This window comes from Panthera uncia, assembly GCF_023721935.1.
Source record: "Panthera uncia isolate 11264 chromosome E2 unlocalized genomic scaffold, Puncia_PCG_1.0 HiC_scaffold_19, whole genome shotgun sequence".
Classification (NCBI taxonomy): domain Eukaryota; kingdom Metazoa; phylum Chordata; class Mammalia; order Carnivora; family Felidae; genus Panthera; species Panthera uncia.
Genome location: NW_026057588.1, coordinates 18,578,787 through 18,597,453, shown reverse-complemented (window position 1 = coordinate 18,597,453; position 18,667 = coordinate 18,578,787). Strand labels below are relative to the sequence as shown.

At 49.4% G+C, this 18,667-nt stretch overlaps 1 protein-coding gene across 1 annotated transcript in view; it reads right to left on the bottom strand.

The window, feature by feature from the left end:
- RHPN2 (rhophilin Rho GTPase binding protein 2) overlaps positions 1-18,667 on the bottom strand; it is a 58,587-nt gene extending 39,920 nt beyond the window's left edge. The window contains exons 1-2 of the mRNA XM_049622051.1: positions 18,574-18,667; positions 5,705-5,820 (exon numbers count right to left, since the gene is read on the bottom strand). Coding sequence (XP_049478008.1) covers positions 5,705-5,820; positions 18,574-18,642 — 185 coding nt within the window. The 5' untranslated portion in view covers positions 18,643-18,667. The remainder of the gene's footprint in view (positions 1-5,704; positions 5,821-18,573) is intronic.

The following is an 18,667-nucleotide window of genomic DNA, read 5'->3' as shown; positions in this document are numbered from 1 at the left end:
CTGCAACAGAGTGGATCCAACTTAAATATAACAATTTTCACCCTAAGGTCCTTGCCCAAATACCTGCAGGACCCCCAAACAGGCCAACTCTGGATTTTTCCTCCTCTATATATTGATTTGCCCCTTCTCTTCCCTCTTGATTTGGCAATTTGAGATTTAGGATGCAACAAATCGGCAAGCTGCTCTTTGGACGTGGACCTCTGTATGGGTCAGTCTGGAAAAAGTTGTTGGCCAAGTAGGGCCTCAGAGTCAGTTTCACAATGCTACCTTTGGGTACAACGATGAATAGGAAACCAACCCTAGAGTGTGAGGTGCTTCTAGTACAGATAATGATTTTTCACTGGTGGAAGGGGGTTTCTCAAATAAGGTAAATCAACTGAACATGGTGTATGTGCCCAGATCCCCTGTGCCCAGGCTGGGGGAATAGTCTGGGTTAACATACAAAAATGGAACCAGCTGGCTCAAATTAGGAATTAAAACCAGGGCCCGTCTCCTCAATACTGATGCTCTGCACCTGGGCTACCTTCCACTTCTACGGAAGAACATGGCTTTTTTCGCACCTTTCCCTTGGGTGCAAACTTCCTCTGAGAACCTTGTGGTCTGGTAACTGATGTTACAACTGAAAGAGGCCTCGGGGGGGCTTGGTGGCTCAATCAGTTGAGCGACTCTTGATTTTGGCTCAGGTCATGATTCCAGGGTCATGGGATCAAGCCTTGCGTCAGGCTCTGCACTGAGTGTAGAGCCTGCTTAAGATTCTGTCTCTCTCTCTCTCTCTCCCTGCCCCTTTCACCCACTCTCTCTCTCTCATAAACAAACAAACAAACAAACAAACCAAAAGAGCACTTGAGGCCAACCAGGATGAAGCAAAAGTGTGCTTTGGCCCAGGTCCCCCACAGCCTCCCTCAGGCCCGGACCACCAGGGAAAGGCCCCTTCCCTTGGATGTTTCATCAAGAGCATGCACATGTTCCAAAAGTCAAGAACGAGAAGGTGTCTCACTGCCTCTCTCTGAGTATGAACCCAACAAGTGTGAACAGGAAAGGAAGGCCATATTCAAATTATTTCCTGAGGCTACTGACTACATCCACGCATTCTCCTCTGTCTGAATTTGGAGCTGCCGAGACCTTTTCCACCCTAAGAAGCCCCCACATGATGATGGCTTGTGTCTCCGCTCCAAATCCAAAATTTCTTCAACGTCCTGTGTTTTGTCTTAAAGCTGCGTGTGAATTTTGAATGTTGACCCCACGGAACTCCATTTACTTTAGTGGAACTTTTTTCTGTCCTATCTTTCAGTAAAATGGTCCCCTCAGGAACAGGCATGTTGACAAGCACCAAGACTTGCACCAGCTTCGGAGACCTTACTGAAACGGTCTGACCTTAATCCATCTGTCCCCAAATCCTGCAAGTACCACCTGGCGGCCCCATGTGGCCACCCAGCTAAGGCGGCAGATCAGCCGGTCTGGCAGGACATCTGCTCCCAGCATAGGAAGGCAGGCCTCAGGATTGCTGCGAGCCCCAAAGGTCTTGGGGGGTTCACACACCCCACTGCACGTACACCAGCCTCTATCAGAACCGACCGTGTGAGCGGTCACTAACCTCAAGTTATGCTCATTACCGCTGAGGCTGCCCCTGGTCACCTCTGCCCAGCACGTCATGACCCTCCGGTCCAGGGGTTGCAAACTGGAGGTCCAGGGACTAGTTCATTTGGTTCTCAGGGTGTGATTTTTTTCCCCTTTTGAACTATGTGCCAATATTTAAAAACTCAAATATCAGAAGATTAAAAAAAAGAAAAATAAAAAGGAGAGAAAAAGATCAGATCTCTATCTTCTGGAAAAAAACCAAAAAACCGAAGGTCTTGCAATCCTGGCTGCGCCCCCACGATGAGGCAAACTGCACGTGGTCCCTCTGGAGAGAGTATGCACTCTGTACTTCCCCACTGTCCCCACCACTCCCTACTGCCCCGCAGCACCAGGTCTGGCCCCCTCCACTCTTTCCTGAGCCGGCCTGGCCTCTGTAAGCCTCACAGTGGGCCAGTCCTGCTCCAGTCCAAAGCTCCCAGTACAAGAGGGGAATCTGAACCCCAAAGATGTTAAATGACCCGCCCTCGTTCAAAGGCCCAGTTAGTTAAAGCTAAACCATGTGGCAAGTTGCTTTTAATGTTACAAAGACCATCTCTGTTTCAGAGAAACAACATCACATTTCTACCCCAGCTTTTCTCCAGGGAGGGCAGGGTTCTAAGAAAAGAGAGAGAATATTGTCCTTGCTTAGCCTGGAAAAGTACATTTAAAATATCTGCTATCTTCCTAATCAAACCTCAGGAAGCTCATGGACTCTAGGCCGATATGGCTCAGAGGAGGAGGAGGGAGACCTTAAAGGGGTAGAAAGCCTGGCTCCTGCCAGGGCCTACCCAGCGTCGCAGCCCCCTACCAATGCGGGTAAAGCACTGGGACCCTTGCCTTCCTGTGTTTTGGGGGACGCTTTCCCAAAGGCCACCCCACCCAGTTCCAACTGCTCGATCTTTATCTGAGGTCTATGGAGGGACATCCGGGAACCTGAAAACAGGTGCACAGGATAGCGGGGCTCAATTTATGACTTAAACTACCCCTTGTTGGCAGGGACAGCCACCTAATCAGACACCCAGGCCACCTAATCAGACACCCAGGAACAGCCACGGGGCCAGAGCTGGACTTGGCTGAACGCCTTATTTGTTTTTGGGAAACCGTTGGTGCCATGAAGTCAGATTAATAAATACCTTTAGGGTTCCCTCTCCCAACAGTCTCCAGAAAGGGCCACTCTGAACTTTTAGGTCAGGTCACTTCGAAAATCATTAACAACCCCACCCTACCCCCACCCTGCCAGCTCAACAAATGCTAACTTGACAATGAGCTTGAACCACTGGGTCTCAGAGGCTGTTTGCTGGTGTCATTAAAAGAGCAAGACAGACCAAAAAACAACAACAACAAAAAAAAACTACCCTGGTTTGTGCCTTAGAAACGCCAAGGCCCCTGTTCAGAGAGGGCCTCCCTGACTGGCCTGTTTCTAAGGCTGCACCACACTGTCAACCTCTAGCCCATTCCCTTTTCATCGACACCCTAGAAAGCATCACCTCTGACATGACTGGACCTGTTTGCTGTTAGGAAGGTTCCCCCCACAAGAGATTAAGCATCATGAAAGCAGGGATTCGTTTGCAATGCCAGCAGCCTTCTCCTCTTGCACCTCAAACAGTGCCTGCTACTTCCTAGGCACTCAAGAAATTCACTTCCTGGGTGAATGACAGGCCAATCAACTGTAGTCTGCTCCTAGGGAGCCACAGACTCAAGGCTGCCTGCCTGCCCCCCAGAGCCACAGGGCTGGCCTCTCAGAAATGTCAACCAAAACCCATAGCCACAAATCACACCAGGGGAAGGCGCCTACACCCTTCCCGGCACAGCAAGCCCAGCCCATAGCCTACACTCCTGAATCAGAGCCCCTCCTAAGCTGTGCCGGCCACTACACTGCAGACCTGATGGTCCCCAGGTCCAGATTTCTCTGGGGACAGGGACATTGCCAGACATTTTAAAAGATGAAATGTTGGGGCACCTGGGTGGCTCAGTTGGTTAAATGTCTGGCTCTTGATTTTGGCTCAGGTCACAATCTCATAGTTTCATGAGTTTGAGCACAGAGTCTGCTTGAGATTCTCTCTCTCTGTCTCTCTCTCTCTGCCCCTCCCCCACTAGCACTCTTTCTCAAAAATAGGTAATACATTTTAAAAAGTTTAAAAATAATAAAATAAAATACAAGGTGAAATGTTGTGGGGCGCCTGGCTGGCTCAGTCAGTGGAGCATGCAACTCTTGATCTCAGGGTCATGAATTCGAGTCCCACGCTGGGTGTAGAGAGTACTTAAAAATAAGTAAATAAACTGGGGCATTTGGGTGGCTCAGTCGGTTGGGCGTCTGACCTTGGCCCAGGTCATGATCTCACAGTTGGTGAGTTCGAGCCCCGCGTCGGGCTCTGTGCTGACAGCTTAGAGGCTGGAGCCTGCTTCGGATTCTGTGTCTCTCTCTCTCTCTTGCTCTGTGCCCCTTCCCTGCTTACGCTCTGTCTCTCTGTCTCTCTCTCTCTCTCAAAAATAAATAAAAATTAAAAAAAAAAGAGAGAAAAAAATAAGTAAATAAACTTAAAAAAAGAAAAAAAGGTGAAATGTTGTAAGTTTCCTAGTCTCCTCCGGTAACAATTTAGCTTCTACCCTGCTCCAGAAGTAGCTGGAGGAGAGGTTCCCGGAAGCCTGGCCACCCCAGGACTTGCGCTCTCTGCTAGTCCACGAGTATCAATGCCTACACGAGGCACAACACTATTGTTCCCGAGTCAGCGGCAGGTTCAGGTGGTTGGTGATATTATCTTCTTGGCCTTTGCAGGATTTCACACGAAAAATGAATAAAAGTAATTCATGTCCTTCATAAAAGAACACCCAAACACTGGAGGCGGTAACATTACGGGTAAGAGTCACCTCCACCCCATCCCTGGGCTTGATCCCAAGAGGCAACTCTAACGGCTTCTTTCTTCATACTTTCTGGAAAAAGCCTATGCGTGCACAAAAGCGAACATACAAACCCTTTAAAATACACATATAGGGCACCTTCCTTTTCCCTCACCTAGTAGCTCAGACAGCTTTCCTAGGGAGCAAATACAGATGGATTCTGAAAGTTTACCCTAAGTTCATGATCAGAAACCCTCCTCCTGTCTTTCCTGGGTGCTCAGGTGAGCAGCCCGTGTGGAGGAGATGATCATGCTGCTTGTACATATCTGTGACCATCAGACTACTGCAGCTCTGTTGTGAACACCTGGTTTGGTGTATTTGTCTTTCCCAATAGCCTCTGGGCTCCCAAAGGCCTCCAACAGTGCAGGTGACCCATTGGGAACACCCATTATCCACATCCTGCCAGGTTTCCGGGTTCCCTGCCAGGTTTCCAAGCTCCAGGTCCCTACAAGCGCCCTGCATCTCTCTCTGAGTCTCCAGGGGGCACCTGTCTCACTTGGCCAGGCAGCAGGCACGGCGCCTACCCTGGCTCCCCATGCAGAAGGTAGCATGGGGCTGACAAGAGTGACCCCCAGAAACTCTGAAGGAAGAAGAAAAGTCTGCACCCTTTATACACAAGGGGAGGCTGACACACTGCCTTGTGTTGCACTGAGGGGTGTAGGGAGGGCTTCCAGCTGCCTATGACACAGGTAAAGCTTCACTGAGTTCTATGCTTCGTAAGTAACTATTTCACCACCAGAGCATAATAATGAGGGCCCCAAGGCCATGGGATTGTACTGGGGCCTCTCATTGGAGGGCTGGACACTGGCAACAGAAATGTCCCTTTCCCTCCCTCCTGCCTTCCTTTCTACATCCAACACTTACCAAGCAGTGATTCTAGACCAGGCATGGTTTCTCCACTAGACAACAGAGAAAACGGACGGACAAGTCCCAGAGAAAGCAGAGAAAACAAACAGGAATGTGATCATTGGCTTCCCCCATCCCCAAACACACAAACAGGTGGGGTAAAATACTTGTCTGTAACATAATCAAGCTCCAGGCAAGGAAGGGCCTGCTCCAGGCGCCAGAAACAAGGAGGGAACCCAAAGTTAAAACCGAGAGCTAGAGAGGAAGCCAAGCAGGCCAAGGAGTTTAGGGATGGATAGGCTCCGGGAGAGGCCGGCTCCCCGCTGAGGCAGCAGACACTTACTTCAGAAGGTTTTCTGCTCCTGTTCTCATCCTCACGGCTTTCAGGATCTGCTGGTTCAAGGCAGCCCTTTGATTCTGCAGTTTGCTTCGGCCAGTTTGTGCAAGGGGATTGCAACCCTAAAGGAAAATGAGAGATGACCCTTCAGAAGTCAGCCACTCTAAAAATGACAGTGTTTATGGGGCGCCTGGGTGGCTCAGTTGGTTAAGCGTCCGACTTCGGCTCGGGTCACGATTTCGTGGTTCGTGAGTTTGAGCCCCGCATCGGGCTCTGTGCTGACAGCTTCGGATTCTGTGTTTCCCTCTCTCTCTCTGCCCCTCCCCCACTCACACTCTGTCTCTTCCTCTCTCAAAAATAAATAGAACATTAAAAAAAATAAATAAATAAAAATGACAACATTTAGAGGCACCTGGGTGTCTCAGTCGGTTGAGTGTCCAACTCTTGATTTCAGCTCAGGTCATGATCTAGTGGTTCGTGGGATGGAGCCCTACACTGGGTTCTGCACTGACAGCTCGGAGCCTACTTGGGATTCTCTCTCTCCCTCTCTCTCTGCCCCTCCCCTGCTCTCATGCACTCTCTCTTGCATGCACATGTTCTCTCTCAAAATAAATAAACTTTAAAAATAAAAATGACAACATTTAAGTAACAAATGTTTTAAAAACGAGCCTTTTCTGAAAATAAAAGTAACATCAAAATGGAAAATACATAAAATATTGAAAAATATAAAAGAAAATAAAAGTCACTAATAACGATCCAACTCCAAAACAGCCACTGCGAATTGGTTTCTTTCCTGCTCATGTATTTTATGTGCATGTCATTATTTTTCACATTAGTGCAATGTTGGGAGTTCCCAAGACCAGCCCCACGTTCAGAGATTCACTAAGGCTCACAGGACTCAGCACATAGTTGCACTCACAGCTATACGACAGCAGCTTAGTAAGGACCCAGAGCTGGATCACAGAGGAAAAGACATGGGTAGAGTGTGGAACAATCCATGTGCAGGCTTCCTTATGCTTCTCCCTCCCCTGGAGGGGGGGGAGGGGGTCATGCAGAGCACCTTCTTCCCTCAGCAACAAAAATTCAGCAACATGAATGAGATGTCACTGTCCAGGTTAGAAAATCGATGCCCAGGGATTTCACCGGGAACTGATCACAAAGGCACCCCGTGCCTGGCATGTGCCAAAATTCCAGACTCGGGGCAGGAACACTCCCAGCAGGTGTTCATCATAAACCACACGGTTGGTGCCATCAGTCTAGGGGAAGTGAGCCGACCTTGTCAGTTAGGGGATGGAGGGAACGCTCCCAAGAGCCAGGTTCCCAGATACCAGGCAGGGGACAGCCTTGCAAGCAAACCTCCCTGATAGCAGCCTCAGACCTGCTACATTAACTCTCTTCTGCAGACTGGCACATAACAGCTTATCCTAATTCCTCACTTAACACTCTATTATGAAACTTCCCTGCTATGGAATGTTTCTTGAAACCATGATTTAACAATTGCATAATACCATCTTTTTTTAAGAATTTACCATTTCCTTAGACATTTACATTGCATCCAAGTATCTGCTATTATTTGGTACATATTTGTAAACATGAATCTCGATGAACCTCTACTTTTTTCTTTAAGGTATATTTCTAGGGCAGGTATGGCCCTAGAAACCTCTTAAAGACCTCCAGTGCACCCCAGCCCAATTATCCTCCAAGAAAGAAAGCCACTCTCTGTTCTCTGCCCCTTCTCCCCACCAGCCTTAGGCAACCACAAATCTATTTTCTGTCTGTACACATTTGCTTATTCTGGACATTTCCTACAAATGAAATTTTACAAAAATAATGTCTTTTGGAATGGGCGTCCTTCACTTAGCATGATTTTTCAAGGTTCATCCATGTTGGAGCTTGTACCAGTACCGTATTCCTTTTTGCCCCTAACTAATCCCCCATTATATGAATATACCACATTAATTTATCCATTCATCACTTGACGGACATTTGGGGATGTTTTCGCTTTTTGGCTGTTATGAATAGGGCTGCTTATTTGTGTATACATTTTTATGTGGCTGTTTTTATGTTTTTCTTTCTCTTGGCTATAGACCTAGGAGGGGAACTGTTGTGTCAGTGGTTAATTTGGGGCCTACCCATTTGAGGAACAGTCAAACTATTGTCCAAAGTGGCTACACCATTGTACATTCCCACCAACAGTGGAGGAGGGTTCCAATTTCTCCATACCATCAATAATACTATTTTTCTTCTAACAGACAATCTGTGTGATATCTCCTTATGGTTTGGATTTGCATTTCCCTGATCGTTAAAAATGTTTAATGTCTTTTCATGTGCTTATTGACCATTTGTGAATCTTCCTTGGAGAAATATCAATTCAGATACTGGCCCATTTTAAATGGAGCTGTCTTTCTGTTGTTGAGCTGAAAAGTATTATTTTAAAAAAATTTGTTTTAACATTTATTTATTTTTGAGAGCCAGAGAGAAACAGAGCATGAGCAGGGGAGGGGTAGAGAGAGAGAGAGATACGGAATCCGAAGCAGGCTCCAGGCTCTGAGCTGTCAGCACAGAGTCCGACGTGGGGCTCGAACCCACAAACCGCAAGATCATGACCTGAGCTGAAGTTGGATGCTTAACCGACTAAGTCACCCAGATGCCCTGAAAAGCATTAATCTTTGCCAAGTTGCTATGCAACTTGGAACAGGTATCCTATTCTAACAATTTGCATTTATTATTGGTAAAGGCAAACTTATTTTTTTATATATTATTGATCACCTGAAATTTTTTAAAATTTATTTTGAGAGAGAGAGAGAGAGAGAGAGAGTGAGCGGGAGGGGCAAAGAGAGGGACAGAGGGAGAATTCCAAGCAGGCTCCATGCTGAGCATGGAGCCTGATGCGGGGCTTGATTCCATGACCTTAAGATCATGACCTGAGCCAAAATCAAGAGTCGGAAGCTCAAACCGACTGAGCCACCCTGGTGCCCCAAGGATTCACTCTGAAATGTTTAAGAATTTTAACCTAACAGTGTTCTTCCCACCCCAGCTGGTAAAATCCCTGCAATCTGAGTGAGGGCTCTGTTCCTTTTAGAGGCTTATCTTTAGGTCCTGCCCACAGAGGGTGCCGTGGTTACGGCCCAGGAATGGCTGGTGGGCAGCACTCCGTGAAAAGATGCCCTTTCTCTCCAGTTGTGTCACTGCCTTTCCGCTTGGCCCCACCTCTGCCCAAGCCAGGTCTGTGGCCTCCACCCCAAGGAAGAAGGAGTTATTCAGAGCCCTAATCTCAAGGATTCCCCATATCAGTGGCCTTTGGACTAGTGGGTCAGACCCGGGTTAATTTACAATGCTTCTCCTTCCACAAGATTTCTCATTCTTACTCACTAGGATTCGAATTACACAGATATTCAGAATCTGATTTGGACTGGTCTTAAAAGTTAACATCTTTAAAACCACCCAATGATCTCTGATTCAAAATAAAAGTCAGAAAACTATCTTTTTCCAGATATAAGATTAAAAGGTCTTTACTGTTAAGCTAATGGAATATTCAAGGCCTAAACTAATGGCCCTCCTCTTTCCTTTATACTTTCTAAAATTACTATGAAGGGGTAGCTTTATCTGGATGGCTTCATCTGACTCAAAAATCACATGGTTCACCCCAAGCTGTGTTCCATTTTACAGAGAAGCTTTAATAACGAATTCCTTTATGGACACTCCCAGAGCTAAGATAAGCTGCCATTCCAGTTCACGGATAAGAACTTTTTCCTACTCCTATACTCTACCCAACTTCTGGCTAGCCCACAGATGCGGAGTCAAGTTCCTAGATAAGAGAGAGGAATGCTTAGGATTAGATATGACTGAGTAATTAGAACCAAAATGACATTACTTCTTACTGACAGGTAGGAATGCTGGGCCAGCTGGAAACACTAGGAACACCCACAGGACTGTGGAAGCTTCTCAGAGCCCCAAGAAGCAAATCTGGGCAAGACTGCCATAAAGACCCCCTGGCATCTCCAGAAGCTGCCAGCTGTCCACTGGCCCCTTCAGCGGTTCTCTGGGGACCCACAGTCCTCGACCATGCCTCAGTTCTTGGTGGGTTCCTAACGGGATGGAGAGCTTCTGCCAACTGGAACGAAGGTTTGTGCCAGGGCCCAAGGCAGCACCTGTCACACCTGCTTAACCTGGAAATCGGGAATAGGGAGGCGGTGGGGGCAGAGAGCTGAACTGTCCTGGCCTGGAAGGTCATGGTCCACAAGTCCTACAGTGAAGTGAGTCTTTTTGCCACACAGAGTCTGTGTGTGGACATTTGCATCAATGTTAAAATGCCGGAAGACGGTCCAACAGCCAACACCCAGAAAAGCAAATACTGAGTGAGGCCTCAACTTCATCACAGGGCATGTGTCATGAGTCAGACGGCCAGTTGTGGACCGTGCTACAGCATTTGAGATCCCACAATCCTAAGGTTTGCAGGTTAAGTGAGCTACTCAAGGCAGGGAGGGTGGGAGCCCGACTCGAGCCCACGTCCCTGCTGTCACTCCAAGATGAGCTGTGAGGCAGTCAGCAGCAGGAATGCGGGGCGATGTTGGCTGGGACAGCTTGCCTGCAAACCCCCAGACACCTCTCGCGTGCTTCTCGGCTGAGGGCTGCCCAACATCACTGTGCATACTTTGGGCGCAGTGACCGGGTCCCCCTCTCCCACCTCATAGTCCTTGACACTCAGTGCTCCCTTACCTCCTTTCCAAGGAGAAGAACACTGACCTCATGCCTGCTCAGTTGGAAACTGAAGGCCTCTGGCCCTCAGAGGGACTCAGAGTGAGCACCTGACAGAGGATAATCAGAACTCATGAGGAAGACACCTTCATTTTTCCCCCACTGGCCTTTGCCACCAGCAGGGGAATGTCTCCCCCAAAATGAATACCAGTCCAGGGGGAAGAGACTTGAGAAACTGCTCGTAGCAGCATCTGAGCCCTAGATCAAGCCAGGCCTGAAGCCATTCTTCTGGACTGCTCAGTTAGAGAAGCCAATGCATTCCCTTTCTTGCCTAAACCATTTTTTAAATTGAGGTATAATTTATGTATAATAAAATACATAGATTCTAAATACACAGTTCAATGAGTTTGGACGAATGTATAAACCTCTGGAATCATTACCTCAATCAAACTTTTTCAGGGCACCTGAGTGGCTCAGTCGGTTGAGCGCCCGACTTCGGCTCAGGTCATGATCCTGCAGTTCGTGAGTTCAAGCCCCACATTGGGCTCGCTGATGTCAGCACAGACCCCACTTTGGATCCTCTGTCCCCCTCTCTCTCTGCCCCTCCTCCTCTCACACTCACTCTCTCAAAAATACATAAACATTAACAAAAATTAGAATATCTTCATCATCCCCAGGCCACCAATACTCTGGTTTCCATCACCATAGACTTTTGCTTGTTCTAGAACTTCATAGAAATGGAATCGTACAGTACATACTCTTCCGTGTCTGGCACATTGTGTTCAATATTATGCTTTGAGACCCATCCACACTGTTGCACTTCTGGGTGGTTTGTTCCTTTTTATTGCTGAGAATTCCATTGTAGGGATGTGCCACAGTGTGTTTATGTGCCATTTTGGATTGGATTTTTCTGGCACCTGCAACTCATTTTTCAATTAGTCCTAATTAGAATCAGTTCACCTAGAGCAAGAACTCCATTTGCCAACATCCCCCTGGCATGCCCTTTGTGAACAGTCCCATCGCTCAGCTGGGAAATACGTGTTTAAAAGCGATACCCAGGCACAACTTGGAGGCACTTCATTTGGAAGAAAGGACAAGAGTACTCAACCTTTACCTACAGAGACAGACACTAGGAAAGGGAGAAAGGCCAGGTCACCGGGAAGGCAGATGCAGAGAGAGGGACTGGAGCAGTCTTTCCTCCCCCGGCCGGGGTCCCACTCAGGTCAGTGCCTGGCACCTGACTCCCCTCTACCCAGAAAACCGGTATGGGCTCTTCTTCCACAGTCAAAGGTAAAGCTTATGCATGTAGAGGATTTTCCAGCAAAATGAAGGCACAGTGTGAACCTGGGGTCTCCAGGTCAGGTATAAGACTGAGTAGAGGGTGACAGGGCAGGGTCTCCTAGCTAGAGCCCCTCACACAGTTCATGAGTTCAAGACCCGTATCTTGCTGCTGTCAGTACAGAGCCAACTTTGGATGCTCTGTACAAAAGGGCGTGGGAAAGAGGGTACTTTTTGTTGCTCCTATAGCGCAAAGATGTTTTCTATTTTGTCAGCCTTTCTCACTCCTTCCTGATGATGCAATCCCCCACTCAACCACCAAACTTTGGAAAACAGAATTGTTTGTTTACGAGTTAGCCAGAAGCTGTCAACCAGAAAGCACCAAAATAGCACGCAGTACCCTGCAATACACACATACATCTAATTTAACTTCTCGCCATGCTGGAGATTCAGGGCACGTTGGATGAAACAGAATCTAGCTTTTCCACATCCATTAAAATTAAAACGAAAGTCTAGCGTTTTTCAAGAGCCCTCCTGCCCTTCCAGGATCCCTGCCAGGAGCCGGGGTGGCAAATCACAGAGCACCTGCTTTTCTTCAGCATTCCCAACCATTCACAAGGGGGGTGGGGAGGCCACAATATGAAATCAGCACTTAGCCATGATCCTTCACTAAAGGCTCCCTGCAGTCACTTCTACTAGTCTTTATCAACACCTCCTGCGCACCACTCACAGTTACTGTGCAACCTGTTGAATGAGTAACAAAGCTTTTACCATCACCCAAATCTCCATGGATCAAATATATTTCCAGTCCCACCTGATGACCTGCTTATTTGCAGACAGTTCCTGTCTGCAAAGCGTGTCTGCGTGGGAGAGGGGCTGGTATGTGTGTGTGTGTGAATTTGTACATTTTTGTAATGACTTTTTTCTGCAATTACAATAATTCATGTTACTTTTACAAGACATATAACAAGGGAGAAAAAGAACTTTTTTTTTTTTTTTTAAAGTAGGCTCCATGACCGGCATGGAGCCCAACTCAGGGCTTGAACTCATGATCCTGAGATAGAGACCTGAGCTGAGATCAAGAGTCAGATGCTTAACTGACGGAGCCACCCAGGTGCCCCAAAAAAGGAACTACTCCTCAAGTTCTCCATCACCTGCCCTTTTCTCTTCTTACAACCCAATCAAAACGTGGGACTTTCTAACGGCATATGGCCACACCGAACTGCGTGGGTCTGACCGGAAAGTCCAGAAAGACTCACATCTCTCCTCCTGTCCCTGGTGCTGCAGGTGGGAGACCTCGCTCCCAGCCGGCACCCCTCACCGCCCACTCAGCCAGACACCCCGTCCTGGGGCTGGGCTGCACCTGCAATCCCACCGTCCTCTGTGGCCACCTCCAATGCAGCCTGTCACGAGACTCTAGTACCTGAGCCAAAGAAGGAAGTGGTGACCGGGCTAAAACCAATGCTCGGTATGAACAGGTGGTGTCTTGGGAACCATCCAAATAGCCCCAGGAAGCAGGAGACGTTTATATTGTTACAGCTAGCTCATCATGCTGACTCTCCTCTGAGTCACCCTGAAAATTCTGTTTCTGCCAGGGGACCCCTCCTGGCCAGGATCCAGCAACGTGAAGAGGTGCTTGTCATACACAGCCTCTGGGCTGCTAGCGTGTATCAGTGTAGCCAGGCAGACGCTCACCAAGGCCATGATCAACTTGGAGCCAGTCTGGCCTTTAGGACCTGGCTCAGACCATGGTGGTGCATGGGGTGGGGCAGAGGGTAGCATCAGCAGCCTTCACACCCTTCTTCCCATGCAACGGGAGGGGGTCCAGACACCCCGGAAAGCTGGCGCTGATGAGCCTCCATGACCAACACTGAGCACGGCGGACCGGGCCTCACAGAAAGCTCCCCCGCACACATATGTCTAACGCAGAATTACACTTCACGAAGATGAATGGTGCAGAGGAGGAACCAGGAGGAGTGTCTAGGTTAAAAAAAAAAAAAAAAAGAAAAGAAAAGAAAAGAATTCTTCCTTCTCTGCTGGAGCCTCAAGGGAAGCCCAGAGTAAACAGGGACCATAAATCAGGACACAGTGAACCTTGGGAGCCTGTCCAGCCTGGAGGCCTCTGTGGACAAGAAACAACTTCTCCTCCAGCTCTGGGGTAGAAACAATGGAGCTAAATTCATTTCGGGTCATTGGTGTTCCCAAAGGATGAAGAGGCAGAGATAAGGACAGACAATACAGCATTTAGTCCTGATTTTCTCCTTCCACAAGGTGCTAAGACCTTTTATGCGGGCCCTTTCAACAGCCCTAGAGAACAGCTTTCTCTAGTTTGTCTCCAAGTGGTTTTCTCTCCTGGCCACGAAAAGGATTTCCTGTGGGTTTTAGGACGAAGGCACCCAGAGAGCTCCAGGGACAAGTGTCCTGGAAACGTACACTCCTCTGCATTAACTATAGGTCGGAACACACACTGTTCCATTCTCCCGCACACGTTCATTAAGATGAGCATGAAAATCTGGGAAAAAGAAGCTCCATTTCCACTGGTCATTCTTTTAAGAAAGCAATTTATAGCTACTGAGCTTGTGCCTCTATTTAAACATATTAACGTAAAGGAAAAACAAAAGGAAAAACCAGTGATGGGGCACCTGGGTGGCTCAGTCGGCTGGGCATCTGACTTCGGCTCAGATCATGATCTCACAGTTCGTGAGTTTGAGCCCGTGTCGGGCCCTGTGCTGACAGCTCAGAGCCTGGAGCCTGCTTCGGATTCTGTATCTCCCTCTCTCTCTGCCCCTCCCCCCACTCACACTCTCTCTCAATCTCTCTCAAAAATAAACAAACATTAAAGAAATTAAAAAAAAAAAAAAATCAGTGAGAAGCCAGAGATGAGAGAAACAAAAATGCAACTGGCCAGAAAGGATTCTGTGTTTGTTTGTTTTTAACTGGGAGCCCCCCCCCCCCCCCCCCCCCCCCCGAGCTGCCAGCCCAGGAGGCCTGACCTGAGGCCAAGCTGTGTCCGTGTCCTCGGGCTTTCTGTAGAGCCAAGTCCTACACGACCCCAAGAAGATGCTGATTTACTGGGGAACCTCCCTCTCTGCCAATGATGGTCTTGTGCAGGGTCCAGGTCTTGCCGGCAGAGTGAGCTTTTTGGACAATTCATTTCCATTTTGTGTGCGAGTCACACAAAACAGAGTTGAAGCTCTGAATATGGACGCAGACTCCCCCCCAACTTTTTGCACTCTGTTCTAAAGAAGCAGATTCCTATTCAAGCATGGCCTGAGCTATCCGGACAAAGCACCGACTCCCAGCACTGCCCGCACCCCAGGACATGAGGCCCCCTGTGAAGGGCCACGGAGTTGAGTCTGCCCCAGAATCTGACAGGGGTCAGGCTTAGAGCTGTCACTCAATAAATGCTTTTTGAATGAATGGAGCAGAATGGCATTTTCGAGAAAAAAGGGAGGGGAAAGACGATAGGATAAGGAACAGGATGAAAGAGAAGCCTGATTTTAGCAGAAATTAATTTGATCCTCTAAGTGTGCACAAAATCTCCAAAGTCCAAGAACGGGACGGGGGAGCCCACTCTGGTGGCATCTCCAGTCTCAGGGGTCCTCGCTTACTGCCCCTGGTTGGCTCATCCACCCAGTTTGTCCGGCAGCTGCGTCCCAGCCCTGCCCTGCCCCTCACCTCCTGGGACCCCTCCATAGCTTGTTCTCTTTCTCCCCTGAATCTTCAACCTGCCTTCCACCCCGAACTTCCTTACCTTCAGCTTTAAAAAGTTGAAAGACTTCCTCATTCTGAAATGAACCTGCCTTCTTGTCTCTCCTCCACCCCCCATCTCACTGCACCCATCACCTTCTCTGCCCTTCTCCCCTCTGCACCCCACCTCACTGGCTTTTGCCCCTGACTCTCTACCCACCCATTGACTAACAAGCCCCTGAATATCTAAATCCAGTATTTTCCAGTGCTCTTCTGATTTGTCAACCCCACCTCTCCATGAAAAAGAATCACTTCTCTCGGCTTCCATAATACTGCAGCCCTTCTGGCTTGCCTCCCATGCCTCTGCCTGCCCCTAAGTGGAAGTATTACTCCTTTCTGTCTTGGGCCCTTCTCACAACACCCCAACTGCCTCCTATACTGGTGCCCCCAGAGCCCCATCTCCAGACAGGGTGTTTTCATGGCTTCCGGGTCCCTCCTCACTGGGACCACCACTTGGATATGTCATGGGGGCCTCAAATCCACCTGCCCCTATACACCAGCCTCCAAGTTGCCCCCACCTCAGTGAGGTGCCTGGCCATCCACCCAGACACCTAGGGCAGACAGCCTGCACTCGTCAGCAGCACCTTCCTCGCCATATCCTAGCCGTTAGCTCTCCCCATCCCATGGACACTGCTGCTGCCCATCATTCTCACCTCCTCACTGGGATCCCTGCCTCCAGCCTGGACCCCTGGTTTAAGTTAGTGGTGCAAGCTGGTCATCAGGGTGGGTGGTGAGGCTGTGTTTACACAGCACTTTATAACTGAAAAGCCAGCAGTGGTCCATCAATGGTATCAGAGCAGAAAGGGCAGAGATGTTGAAAACTTCAGGAAACTAAACCCCCAACTCCTCCCTACCTCCCCACCATTGCCTCTCCCCCATCCCCCACTCGGAGATCGCTCAGCTTTCTGGGGCACGAATCTCTCATGTCTGGTCCTTCTTGAAACACTCTGATGGGTCCCTGAGGTTCCCAGGTTCCTTAGCAGGATGCGTGACCCTGAACAGCCTGGTTCCCACTTATACCTCCACACCCTAGAGGGCTCCCTCACAAGTGCTCACAATTCCATGCCTTTGCCCTTGCTCTTCTGGCTACCTAAAGTGCTCTTCCTCCCTTTCTCACCTGTGGAACATCTACCTCTTTCATTCAGGGAGCATTCGTTTTAGGTCAAACTGGCTCCGATCACAAATTGAGAAAGGTTCACCATCAACACCTTTTATCATTCTGGTACAAAGAACATTCTTTGGGCTGGTATGATGTAGCACTATGATCATTACAAGATCTCCTTTTCTTGTAGAGATGGTTCTAATTGTAAACCAGTGATTCACCTTATTTTATACCCATGATTCTCCCATTTACCACCAGAGACACTGCATCTAAAAAAACACCCAACCAGGACACCTGGCTGGCTCAGTCAGTAGAGCATGCCACGCTTGATCTCAGGGGTTGTAAGTTCGAGCCCCGTATTGGGTGTAGAGATTACTTAAAAATAGAATCTTTAAAAAATAAAATAAAATACACCCAACCTTGCATCCTTTCCTAGTTCCCCCACCAGCCATCCCCTCTCTTTCTTGTGCACATCCTTCCCTGGAACACCTGTTCTGGAAGACTTGGGAATGGAACCCACACAGGCGTTCCACATCTCTTCTACCCCTCCCTCTGTCATCTCCCCCAAATGCTGCCGTGGGTCCAGACTCCCACCTGTTCAGAGAACAAACAATTCAGGAAAGAAATGAAGTCCCAGGAAGAGGCAGCAACTTGCTGAAGGCTACACAGGAATTTTGCCAGGGTGGCAGCCAGGTTCTGGGGCCTGAGGACCAAGATCTAGGGATTCCCAGGCTCCACCTCCTTCTGCAATTCCATGGCCTGTGATCCTCTGCCCCAAATGCCACACATAATTAGAAGTTATAATCCTGTAATTCCATGATGACATCTTTGAACTTAAATATACCTTAAAACTACTCTTTTTTTTTTTTTAATGTGAAAAGCAATTTAACCAAAAAGAATTTTTCCCACTCTATTGTCACCTGTTTCCAGTCTCCCCCCCCTGCCCACCCCCTGGGGCCACTGCTCCTCACTGAAGAGAAAAGCCCAAAGTCTGTGTCATGTGGAAGAAGATGCCAAGATCATTTACCGACTGGATCGTTAGGCTTTGAACAATTAAGCATTGACTGAGAAAGTTTCACTTCCCTATTTATAATTACACACTTTGCCTTCGGTCTTATGGGTTATAAAGAAACAATCTCTCAACCCACCGGGTCAAACCTGGCCAACCTCCGAAGGCTATTTTTAGATTCTTTGGAACCTACAAGGAGGCAGGGTGGAAAGTCTCACCATGTCTCCGGGTTCGAAAGCATTTTCATGCCAACCTGCGGGCATCTCACCGCCCTAGCTCTGCGAGCTGGGGTCGCTTTTGACGGACTGGGCTGCAGGGCTGTTATCCCAGGGCCAGCGGCGCGTACGGAGGGTCGCACGGAAATAACAATCTCCCGCCAAGCCAGCACTCGTAGCGGGTCTTTCCAACAATCAGATAAATACTCTTTGGCATAAAGTGAGCAGGGGCGAGGCCGCGCCCTCATGTCTGCCGCGCGCACTCCCTCCCAGGAGACTTCGGGCAGAAAGGGGGCAACGCAGAGGTCACCTCCCACCGGCAGCTCTCCCTTTCCTTCTAAAAGTCGAAGAAGCGGACACTGGAAGCGTTCTGGAGGCAGAAGGAGAACGCCAAGCCACCTGGGGTGATCTATCTCCACCCCGCCAAGCGCTCGGGTCTAAGGTGGGCTCGGGTCCCAACGTGCAGCAAGGCCGCGGACACCTCCACAACTAGGAATTGATCCCTTCCCCAGGGGCGCGGGATAGTCGGCCGAGGTGACCCGGGGCACCCCTCCGGGCCCCCAGTCTCCTCCGCCACCTGTGCGGGGCAGCCCCAGGAGCCCCTCCCCGCCCCCAGCCCCGGAAGCCACCTGCACTTGGCCGCCCGGTACACCACCGCCCGGAGCCCTCGCCCAGAGCCTCTGCCCCGCCCACCCCAGGCCGGTGCGCCCCCTCCCCCCCCTGGCCTGGTCGACCCCGGCCCCGAGCTCCCGAAGCCCCTTCCGCAGCCTGGGGGCAGAAGGTCTGGAGTCCGTAGGCTCCCCGCCCACCCGAAGCCGCCCACCTTCCGAAAGTAGCAGTCGCCCTCCTTTTCCAGCGGCTGGGGGGCCGCGGGCAGCAGCGCGTCGGTCATGCTGGCGGTGCGGGCGCGGAGCGAA